The sequence below is a fragment of the Oryctolagus cuniculus genome, chromosome 13 (genome assembly GCF_051225735.1).
Source record: "Oryctolagus cuniculus isolate XC-2025 breed Fujian yellow rabbit chromosome 13, ASM5122573v1, whole genome shotgun sequence".
In the NCBI taxonomy this organism is placed as follows: Eukaryota; Metazoa; Chordata; class Mammalia; order Lagomorpha; family Leporidae; genus Oryctolagus; species Oryctolagus cuniculus.
In genome coordinates this window covers 27,270,350-27,282,423 of record NC_142879.1, presented here as the reverse complement: position 1 = coordinate 27,282,423, position 12,074 = coordinate 27,270,350, and the positions used below count along the sequence as shown (strand labels likewise).

Below are 12,074 nucleotides of genomic sequence, written 5' to 3'. Positions count from 1 at the left end.
GTCTGCAGTGCTGGCATCCCATATGGGCGCCGGTCACTTCTGATCCAGCTCTCTGCTGTGGCCTGGTAAAGCAGTGGAAGATGCCCAAGTTCTTGGGCCCCGGCACCCACATGGGAGACCCGGAGAAAGCTGCTGGCTCCTGGCTTCAGATGGGCACCGCTCCGGCCATTGCGGCCAACCGGGCAGTGAACCATCGGATGGAAGACCTCTCTCTCTCTCTCTCTCTCTTTCTCTCCTCTCTCTGTATAATTCTGACTTTCAAATAAATAAATAAATCTTTTTTTAAAAAAGTCTTTATTGCAAGGTAGATATTTAGTCCAATGGTTAAGATGGCAGTTAAGATGCCTGTGTCCCACATCAGAACGCCCGAGTTTGATACCTGGCTCTGGCTCCTAACTCCAGTTTCCTACTAACACAGATCCTGAAAGGTAGAAGTGGCAGTTCAAGTAATTGTGTTCCTTCCTTGCACAAGGGAGACCTGGATTATGTTCTAGGCTCCCAGCTTCAACCTGGCCAGCCCAGTCCTGGCCATTGTAGGCATTTGGAGAAGAGAAGCACTCTTGCTCTCTCTCTCTCTCTCTCCTTCTCTTTCTCTCAAATAAATTTTGAAAAGAAAGAAAGTAGAAGCCGGCGCCGCAGCTCACTAGGCTAATCCTCCGCCTAGCGGCGCCGGCACACCGGGTTCTAGTCCCGGTTGGGGCGCCGGATTCTGTCCCAGTTGCCCCTCTTCCAGGCCAGCTCTCTGCTGTGGCCAGGGAGTGCAGTGGAGGATGGCCCAGGTGCTTGGGCCCTGCACCCCATGGGAGACCAGGAAAAGCACCTGGCTCCTGGCTCCTGGCTCCTGCCATCGGATCAGCGCGGTGCGCTGGCCGCAGCGCGCCGGCTGTGGCGGCCATTGGAGGGTGAACCAACGGCAAAAGGAAGACCTTTCTCTCTGTCTCTCTCTCTCTCACTGTCCGCTCTGCCTGTCAAAAAAAAAAAAAAAAAAAGAAAGTAGATATAAGAGGGTTTTTAAAAATAAATAATATAGGAGCCAGCTCTGTGGCATAGTGGGCTAAGCCTCCGCCTGTATGCCAGCATCCCATATGGGTGCCGGTTCGTGTCCCTGCTGTTCCTCTTCCTCTCTACTATGGACTGGGAAAGCAGTGGAAGATGGCCCAAGTGTTTGGGCCCCTGCATCCAATTAGGAGACCTGAAAGAAGACTCCTGGCTTCTGATCGGCTCAGCTTTGGCCATTTGGGGAGTGAATCAGCGACTGAAAGATCTTTCTTTCTGTCTCTCCCTCTGTCTGCAACTCTACCTTTTAAATAAATAAAAAATAAATTTAAAAAATTATACAGATTTCTTTTAAAACTTGGTTAAGCTGTTTAAATAGTACAAGGATAATTGTCCATTTTCAGAAGTCTGCCCACTGAAAATATGCCGCTCCTGGACTAAGAGAAAACATAAAAACCAACCACAAGTAGACTGGACATGTCAGAATGCTTTATATGCTACCAAGGGAACGCTCTCATTATCTTAGAGGAAATGAAGTACATGGGCCAAGTCTCTTAGACCTGCATCATATAGTTCACCTACCAAGGCAGTCTCTACTGAAACATTCTATAGTCTCCAAGAGGCATTTTCTTTAAAATTGAAGATTTTGGCTGGCGCCGCGGCTCAATAGGCTAATCCTCCACCTAGCGGCGCTGGCACACCGGGTTCTAGTCCCGGTCGGGGTGCTGGATTCTGTCCCGGTTGCCCCTCTTCCAGGCCAGCTCTCTGCTGTGGCCCAGGAAGGCAGTGGAGGATGGCCCAAGTGTTTGGGCCCTGCACCCCATGGGAGACCAGGGTAAGCACCTGGCTCCTGCCTTCAGATCAGCGTGGTGCGCCGGCCGCAGCGCGCCAGCCATGGCGGCCATTGGAGGGTGAACCAACGGCAAAAAGGAAGCCCTTTCTCTTTGTCTCTCTCTCACTATCCACTCTGCCTGTCAAAAAAAAAAAAAAAAAAAATTGAAGATTTCATAGTTGAGGATTAAAAAATAGGAATTCCTCATTACTATTCTGGCCATGGTAAAAATTGTAAATCTAAAAATTCCAGCTATAATGCAGTTTAACTATAAGTGTTAATGACTAGAAGATAGTGTTTCAACTTTAGAGTTCTTCCTTTTCAAATCTGTTTGAGATACTGAGTGTACAGGAAAGTCAGAGAGCTCTCCCTGCGGCTGTACTGGTTAATCAACTTGACCTCTCCTTTTCCCTGAAATCAAAACTGTTTTGCATTAAAGACAAACTTTAAAAAGCAGACCTTCCCAAAGCTTCCTCCCAACCGGCGACGGCTGCTGGCAGCTGATTCTGACTGACTGCTTCAGGAGCCAGGCCCGGACGAGGACTCAGGGACGGATGGAGGCAGCAGGATTTGCTGGAGTGGCCTAACAAGCAGAGAGTTGCCACAGTGTGAAATTCCGCTGACCAGCCCACTGCTGCCCAGGCTCACTCACTGGTGGACATTCTCAGATCCAGCTAATTAAGTTAGTTAGCCTTGGAAGGACTTTTCTTTAGAGGGAAGACTGTAGGCTACTGGCATCATTTCAAGGCATGACAAGAACTTGCTCCTGCCAGACAGGCGTAAGGTGCAGACCATGGAGAGGAACCCAGAAAACAGGTGATAGGTTTGAAACCAACAGTTACCAGGAAGAGAAGTTAGTAGGGAGAGAAATGAGATGAATTAGTCTTCAAACCCTTCACAGCACTAGCCCAGATGCAGTGGACCACAATATCCTTAGGTTTGCCTCTTGTTACCTGGGCCAGACAGTGCACAGTAAGAATGAAACAAGCGAATATCATTTAGACATTATGAGTAAGAATGTTTAGGGCTAGTTATTGTTGAGTTTTTGTCATGCGTTCATCAAGTTTTAGGGAAAATAATTCACTTACCGATGGCTGTCATAATGAATAAAAGGGTAGCAATAGCTGATGTCCCATAAAACATGGTGCTGATATTATAAGCCAGACTCGTGTTATTCTGTGTATTAGGCACTAAAACCGGTGGTAGCAAAAAGCCAACTGCAGTTCCAAGCTGTAAGATAAAGAGCCCTGTTAACAACTACTATTATGGGAGGAAAAAAGTAAATACTGACAATACAACATAAAGAAGACAGGGGCTGGTGTTGTGGCATAGTGGGTAAAGCTGCCGCCTGCAGCACCAGCATCCCATGTGGCACTGGTTTGAGTCCCAGTTGTTCCACTTCTGATCCAGCTCTCTTGCTTGTGGCAAAGGAAAGCAGCAGAGGATGGCCCAAGTGCTTGGGCCCCTAAACCCACGTGTAGGAGACCTGGAAGAAGTTCTTGGCTTTGGATTGGTTCAGCTCCAGCCATTGGGGCCATTTGGGGAGTGAATCGGTGAAAGAAAGACACCTCACTCTCTGTCTCTACCTCTCTCTGTAACTCTTTCAAATAAATAAAATAAATCTTTAATAAGAAAACAAAGATAGCTAGTATTTGTAAAGATGCATTGTAAATTTTAAAATACTATGTTCTGATGTCTTTGTTGCTATCATACTGTTAAAAGGAAGTTGCTGACAAAGTTCTTTTCTATTCTACATTTACTGAGTTCCCACCATCTGAATATGCTGTAAAGTTGTATAAGATATAATCCTTGCCCTTAAGTGCTTACAATTCAAGAGAGCAAGAACATGTAAAATAAAGCTGGGAAAAAAAGAGATTACATAATGAAAGAAAATATTTATAAATCATGTATTAGCTAAGAGTCTGGTATTCAGACCACATAAAGAACTCTTATAACTCAACAGCAAAGACAAACATCATGATTTTAAAATGTGCAAAGGACTTGAAGAAACATTTACGCCAAGAAGACATACAAGTGGCCAAAAAGCACACGAAAAGCTGCAACACCACGAGGCAGTGTTGTGTTGAAGCGGGTTAAGTTAGTGAAGAAAAGTTCCAAGCCAAAGGAACATTATGCATAAAGGTCAGGAAAAAGCATGACTCCTGAGAGACTACTTAAGTAGTAGCAAGCAGAGTTTGGCTCAGAGCAGAGAAAGAGCAAGTGTGTGTGGAACAGGTCGATAGGAGATGAAGCCAGAGTCAGCAGGAGGCAGACTGAAGGGCTCTCACATGCCACATTAGAATTTCTATTTTATCCTGAGCACCATGGAAGCCACAGCAGGGGTGACCACATTCCTCCCTGGATGAAAGTGTGGAGAGGAGAGGGAGATTAGTCAGTTAGCTTAGGAGACAGCTGGGTGGCCCAAGCTAAGAGAGTGGCAGTAGACCGGAAGGTACTATGGCAAATTTTGGGTTCCTATGAGATAACCAAGTAATGATATCCAGCTAGTCAGTATCCACACAAGTCTGAAGCTCATTCATCCATTATTCAATGTATTTGTATGAAGAGCCTACAACAGACCAGGCACTGAAGTAAACGCTGATGATACAGTTGTATGCATTCAGACTGTAGGCCTATTTTCAATCTGGGATCTTCAAACAAATGTTACTTAAGAAAGTAACATTCTCCCCCGAAGTTCTAGTCCCAGTTGGGGCGCCAGATTCTGTCCCGGTTGCTCCTCTTCCAGTCCAGCTCTCTGCTCTGGCCCAGGAGTGCAGTGGAGGATGGCCCAAGTGCTTGGGCCCTGTACCCGCATGGGAGACCAGGAGCAAGCACCTGGCTCCTGGCTTCGGAATGGCGCAGTGCGCCGGCTGTAGTGGCCATTTGGGGGATGAACCAACGGAAGGAAGACCTTTCTCTGTCTCTCACTGTCTAACTCTGCCTGTCAAAAAAAAAAAAAAAAAAAGTAACATTCTCTTATTACATGGCAACATATAGCAAAACAATCTATAGAAGCCTGTATATATGTATACTTTTTAACTAGACTTTCCTCAAGTGGAATGAATACTCTATCATTTATATAAAGTATCATAGGACCCCCAACATGCAGAATTTATTTGAAAAGCAGAGCAACAGACAGAGGGACAGAGAGAGACAGAGAACTTTCACTTACTGACTCACTCCCCAAATAGCCACCACAGCCATGCCTGGGCCAGGTAGAAGCCAAGAGCCAGGAACTCCATGACAGTTTCCCACATGGGTGGCAGGGCCCCAGGACTTGGACCATCACTTGTTGCTTTCCTGGGCACATTAGGACACTGGATAGGAAATAGAGCAGCCAGGTTTGGAACTGGCACTCCAATATGGGATGCCAATGTAGCAGCTTAACCCAGTAGGCCACAGGCTGTTGCAGAATCAAAAACTACAACAAAAGACTCAATCTGCAACTCACACCCACACAGTATTCCACCTAATACTGCCACTAGAATGCTAATGACATTTGAACCTATGGTGGTAGGAAAGACTAGGGAATTCCTTAACAGAGACAGCCAATGAAGCCACCCTTTTACCATGGATTCCCTAACCTACGATTTGTCTTGCACTGTCTAAAAATTAATAACTGGATTCAGCAATGCTATGAAGTCTCTATCACCGGAACATTTATTTAGCAATCATTTATACACGCCCACTAAGTTCCAGGCACTGTGCTGACTACCAATGCATGAAATCAAACAAGGGCTGTTCACCATGACTACTCAAAATGCGAACAAACATCCTAGGCTCCAACCACCTTCCTTTCACTAAGAACGCAGTGGGGACAACCATAATACCTCTGTAAGTACCGTTGCACTCATAAGTTGGCTTTATCAGACATGTGCTAGCCACTAGTTAACTGTTTTAGAGATGATCCTCAAAGCAAGATGCTAATGGTCACTTTAAACTGGCTTTGAAAGTTCACTCCTTATCAAGAAATTAAAGCCCCCCCCCCCCCGTTTAATCCAGGCTTATCTCTCCTGCATCTACAAAGGCCTCCTGAGGGCCACCCACAGGCCTAACCTATGACTGCTCCTCTCCCCATCAGACTCTAACCCTCACCTGATTGCCCAGCACGGCGGTAGCACAAGCTGTGGACACCTCCTTGGGCCCAAACCACACGGAGGCGATGCGGGAGGGCAAGCCCAGGATAAACACCTGGGCCACGGAGCACAGGCACTGGCCCAGCATGGTGACCCAGAAGAGATGCCGCTGCACGCTGCCACACTTGATCCAGGCGCCCAGGCAGTTGAGGCCCGAGCCCAGCAGCGCCGTGAGCCGCAGGCCTCTGGTGTCCAGCAGCCAGGTGGCCGGGAAGATGAGGGGCACGTAGGCCAGCATGTACACCATGGACAGCCAGTCGATGTGCAGCAAGGAGACGCCGTAGAAGCCCTCGAAGACGTTGCTGATGATGCTGTATTGGATCCACTGAAAGGCGTTCACCAGCGAGTACAGGCTGAAGACCAGCAGCACCACAAAGCGCCGCGGCGAGAGCGCCGTCCGAGGCAGCGGGGCGCCCTCGGCCCCCGGGGTCTCCTCGCCAGGCTCCGTGGGCAGCAGCCGGGCCTGGGTCTCCTCTTCCGGGGCCAGCACAGTATGCGGCCCGCCCAGGGCTCCCGGGGCGGCTGCGGGGCTGTTCTGGAGGACCCCGTTAAGGAGCAGGCAGCCGGCTTTGGGCCCATTCTGCGGCTCCAAGTTCTTCCCGGCGGGAGCCTCTCCAGACACGGGGAGGAAGCCTTTCGCCAGCGGGTGCCCGGGCGCCACCGGCTCTCCCTCCTCACTGTCCGGCAGCGCCATGTCCCTGGGCTCCCCGACGCCGCGGCTGTGCACCCCCAACCCAGAGCCGAAGGTCCCCCCAGCCCCAGGACCCCAGCCCCACTCCCTCGATCCGCCGTCCTGCGACCTTTCCCCGGCGGCGCGTGCGCCCGCGCCCCGGGGTTTGCAGGTGAACGCGTCCGCCCTCTGCACTGCCGGCAGCCAGTCACCGGGTGCTAGGCCCCGCCCCGAGAACGCCGCGTCCTGCTCAGGGACGGCCCGTCGAACCAATCAGCGGACCCTCACTCTGGCAGGGCAGCCAATCGGAGATCTGGCTGGTGGGGTGGGGCGGGAGCAAAGCCGCCTGGTGGCCCGGAGGAAGGCCGGGTTGGAGCGGCCTCGTGTTCCGGTTTTGGGTGGGCGGACCAGAGGGCGAGAGGTGGCTGGCGGATTTGGGCTTCCCACGACTAAGAACGACGGGGCAAGAGGAAAAAAAAAAAAAAAAAGAACTGAGAGACCGAGGGGAAGACGGTTCTCTCGCCGCCACGAGGGGCTTTCCAGGGCCCTGGCTTTAGATCAGACGGGACCGCGGCTCACAGGTTCTGAACGGTGTGTGCCAGACACCATCTTATGGGCCCTGGGGGGCTAAAACCATTAACCGGAGGGAGGCATGGCCCCTGCTCCCCGGAGCTCAAGTAGCCGTGAGGTCTTCCTGGACCAGAGGAGGATCAGCCCCGCGACTCCTTGGGAAACAAGAAAAGAGGCTCCCAGCATTCACTGTTACAGAGAAACTGAAAGCAGATGTGTATGTATAGGAGTTCTCACCGTGGGTTTAGTCTTGTAAAACGCTGATACCTGGAGCCCTAAAACCTGAAATCTGAACACCGTTACATTATTATTAGGTCAGGTATACAATATCAGGTATAGAATCTCAGTACGGCTGGAGTGCTACAGAGCCCTGAACAGTAAGGAATGTGTGCATTGTATCTTCCTGGGCCACCCTATGTTAATCCCCCCACCCCCATCACAGGCCGATTGGTCTGCTTTTTTTTTGTCTGGTCGTTTTCTCCCTCCTCACTAGACTGAAAACTCCACTAGGGGATGGCTGAAAGTTTTACTACTCTTTGCCTCTATTTTCCAACAACCTGTAACAGCACCTAGCACAGAGTCAGTCTAAGTGCAGCTAATGAGCGCTGATTTACTCTTGGCTATTTTAAATAACTACTTGTTTTCTCATTTAATCCACTTTTTTAAAAGAAGTCTTGCAAACATGTTTGTTTATTTGTTAATTTGAGATGCAGAGACAGATGGACAGACAAGAGAGATCTACCACCTGCTGGTTCACTTAGCCGCTCAGAATGACAAGGGGCCTATGCCCAGGCCTGCGAAGGCAATTCAGGTTCCCTACAGGGATGGCATGAACCCAGTAGCATGATCTATTACTGCTACCACTCCTGGTCTGCATTTGTGGAAGCTGGAGACAGCAGTCAGAGCTGAAGATGGAATCCAGGCACTCTGATGTGGGAGCTAAGTGTCTTAACCACCAAGCTGGCCACCCGCTACAAAACATGATTTGCTAAACGTTGATTTGGAGATTAGATTAGTGATGATGGCTCCTGAATGAACAAAAAATTTTAAATGTGGGGTCTAAAGAAATTCAGCTTTAGTTAAAAAAACATTTTCTGAAAAATGAACCTATTACATTGCTTAATATTTGGCACAATTTATCATTCACTGTTTCACAGCATTTAAAAAATATTTTCAGGTACCATGAAACCTTCTGCATAGTTCCTCAAAATAACTATTCAGAAAGGAAATGCAGTGGGAGAGAGAGATCGATCTTCCATCTGCTGATACAGTCCCCCAAATGGTAGCAACAGCCAGCGCTGAGCCAGGCTGAAGCCAGTAGCCAGGAACTCCATGCTGCTCTCCCACATGGGTGGCAGGGACCCAGCTACTTGGACTGTCATCCACTGGTCTTCCAGGCACACCAGGGAGCTGGATCAGAAGCAGAGTAACTGGGACTGGAACCAGCCAACACAGGCAATGGCAGCCTACTGCACCACAAGGCCAGCCCCCAGTGGAGGAAATTTTAATTGCCCCCCCCCCTTTACTGCCCTTGTCATATTTCCATTCCAGCAAACATTCAGTTATCTGCAGACTTCCCACCTTCTTCCTAGAACCAGAAACTGGCAAATTATATTCATTTCCTCATCGTCCTATAGAGGTTGGAGATCATCTTCTGCCAGATCTGATAGGAAATTTCCCTCTCTGCACAGGAGAGTAACCTGAGTATACTCCTAAGGGGAGGCCATGCTTGTTGGTTGTTTAGGTTCCTTCTGTTTAGCAATCATTTGTCTTCTGTCTGTACTCAGCAAGAAGGGTTAGGTTGGGAATCCCCTGGGTACCCTGGGCAGCCACTCAACCCCTAATTTCTCTTCACATCTTTACCAGCTGCTGCCTGTTCTACTCTTGCCCACCTTCGCTTGTGCCTTCTTTGCACATGACTGCTCCTATCTGATGTTATCACCATCCACATTGAGCCAACCACCAAAGAAGGGGGTCTATAGCAGGGGCGAAAGGCATCAGATCTAAAGACAGGCTACTGGAGGCTAGCACTGTGGCATAGCTGGTAAAGCTGCCACCTGCGTGCAGTGCCGGCACTCCTTATAGGCGCCGGTTCAAATTCAGGCTGCTCCACTTCCAATCCAGCCCCTTGCTAGTGCACCCGGGAATGCAGCAGAAGATGGCCCAAGTATTTGGGCTCCTGCACCCATGTGGGAGACCGGGAAGAAGTTCCTGATCTACTCAGCTCCAGCTGTTGCAGCCATTTGTGAACCAGTGGGTGGAAGACTCTCTCTCTCTATCCCTCTCTCTGTAAGTTTGCTTGTCAAATAAATAATCTTTTTTTTTTTTTTCTAAAAAGCTACTAGGTCTGAATCCCAAATTGAATACTCACTAACTTTTTGACCTTGGGCAAGTCACTTAGCTGTTCTGTAATATGATAACAGAATCCTGCCTTGTAGGATTATTATTGAAACTCAAGAGATTGACCATCTGGCACATGATAAGAAGGGGAGCTAGAGTGGTGGTTAAAGGTCTAAGTTGTAGAGCCAAATGACATGGGTTCAACTCCTGACTCTTTAAAATGATCTTGTGTAACAGCTGAGATGAACCTCGGGGACTTAAAGTATGAAGCAGATGAACACACAAGAAGGCAATTTTAGAAAAAAAAATATGAGAAAGGAAAGAAACTCATAGGAATATACCTGGAGGGGGTCGGGGAGAGAGTTCCATTGTTTCCTTCCGCTAGTGGTTTATATATGTAAACCATATTTTTAAAAAGATTTATTTGAGAGGCAGGGTTACAGACAGAGGGAGAGACAGAGAGAGAGGTCTTCCATCTGCTGGTTCACTCCCCAAATGGCCACAGCAGCTGGAGCTTGGCTCATCTGAAGCCAGGAACCAGGAGCTTCTGGGTCTCCCACATGGGTGCAAGGGCCCAAGCAGTTGAGCTGTCTTCTACTGCTTTTCCAGGCCATAGCACAGAGCTGGATTGGAAGAGGAGCAGCCAGGACACAACTGGCACCCTTATGGAATGTCAGTGCTGCGGATGGAGGCTTAACCTACTATACCACAGCACTGGTCCCATCTAACATTTCTTACAGTACAAAGAAAAGGTTCTATTTTGGGGACTGGCAGGAGAACTGTTTATCTTCACCGTGCTCCTGGCACTGGTCACAGACAATTCTAGCCATCTGGCCTTCTTAGTGGCCTTGAGTACAGAGCCTGCTGTTTTCCCAACTAATCAACAATGTTTTATGTCTCCTTCATTATCAAACTTGTTTCCTAGCTCAGGCTGATTTCCGAGGGGCTCTTTGCCCTTTCTACCTTCCCACCATTCCTGTTCTAACTGACTTCTTTGATTTGGATTATTGTGTTGGGGGGGGAGGTAGGAAGGGGGACTGCAAAATGAGTACACTATTTTTCCTGAAATTGTTATGTGAGATAGCTACCTAGTAGACATAAAGCACTTAAACGGATCTATACTAATACCCAGTAAATGTTAACCCATGTCCATTAGCATCAGCTGACCAATACTACCCCCCCAACAAATGCTAGGAGTGGAATTAAATATAAATTAAGATCACAAGTCAAACAAATCAGATTATCTAATACACCAGGGTCTCTGGTCTATTAAACATTCAAACATCTTAAATAAAAAGTGACATACTAATTTTAATAATGATTATGAGGACATTTCCAAAAATATTGTAATAGCCAAAGTATAGTTTTCTGAGTTTTCTTGTAAACTCATTTATCCAGCCAAGATAAGATACTCACTACCTCCATTTGGCTGAGTTTATAATTAGAGGCCTTAGGAAGGAACCTGGGACCTGAGTCTTATATTTCATTCTTCTCATGTCACAAGTTAGCACAAAACTCCCTTTCTTGAAATACTAGTAAATTTAAAACCTTTTCTTACAATGCTCTTTGATAATTTTTAATTGCTTAATTTGAATTAATTGAGAATTACACTGCCTCTCCTTGCCCCCAACCTCAAGGTCTGATCCAAGATTTTTAGAGCCTGAGCCTTAAACATCAAAATGAAAATACAAAATGGGATACAAGACCTTCAAAGAGACCCTGAAGCATAAACTGTATTAACTTTATGGGAAATTTGCCTCTACTCACCCCTCCCACCTAAAGCAACTAATGATTTAATTGCCAGGTTTACACTACAAAAGATTATGCAACCTCTTTATGTGTTTTCTGTTGATTCATTCTTTGGACTTAATTTACTGAAACTGTGATGAAGGGATTGGGACAACAAAAATAGACCCCAAATCTCCGTCTGCTGCCCTGGCCAGTCTTAACTGTCTACTTCAGAAAAATCTTAAGGGCTGTATATGCTTCAAATTGAGACAGAAAATTGCTCCTGAAATCTATATTCAGAGGAAGTCCCAGATGGGGGCAAGCCATAAGAAGAAATCAGCTCCTTATCCAAATAGGTCTAGGCAGACAAGGAGAGAACAGGTATAAAACCTAGAAAGCAACTGAGTGAGATACCACATCCCATATTTGAGTGCTTGGCTTTGAGGCCCAGCTCCATTGCTAATCCAGCTTCTTGCTGATGCACACCCTGGGAGGCAGCAGGTGATGGCTGGAGCACTTGAGTCCTTGTCACCTGTATGGGAGGTCTGGATGGAGTTCTGGGCTCTTGGCTTCTGCCTGGCCCTGCCCTGGCTATTATGGGCATTTGGGGGAGTAAACCAATAGATGGTGTTGCATCCACTTGCCAACTAAAACAAAATGTTCCAAAAACCAGTGACAGTCACACATGAAATTTATTGAAAATGGGGCCGGCGTCGTGGCTCACTTGGCTAATTCTCCATGGCCCAAGTGCTTGGGCCCCTGCACCCGCATGGGAGACCAGGAAGAAGCACCTGGCTCCTGG

The 12,074-nt window shown here is 47.8% G+C and overlaps 1 protein-coding gene across 3 annotated transcripts in view; it reads right to left on the bottom strand.

Moving 5' to 3' along the window:
- The window catches only part of FLVCR1 (FLVCR choline and heme transporter 1), a 38,769-nt gene extending 31,909 nt beyond the window's left edge, over nucleotides 1–6,860 (bottom strand). Inside the window, exons 1-3 of one of the 3 annotated variants that reach the window (XR_016219613.1) lie at nucleotides 5,924–6,834; nucleotides 2,917–3,058; nucleotides 2,288–2,411 (exon numbers count right to left, since the gene is read on the bottom strand). Coding sequence is in view for 2 of the 3 variants with exons in the window: in XM_002717517.6 (XP_002717563.1) it covers nucleotides 2,917–3,058; nucleotides 5,924–6,658 (877 nt within the window). In the remaining variant the exon portion in view is untranslated. Of the gene's footprint in view, nucleotides 1–2,287; nucleotides 2,412–2,916; nucleotides 3,059–5,923 lie in introns of all 3 variants that reach the window. The other 2 variants (XM_002717517.6, XM_051821332.3) reach the window with 2 other exon arrangements.
- Nucleotides 6,861–12,074: the final 5,214 nt, after the last annotated feature.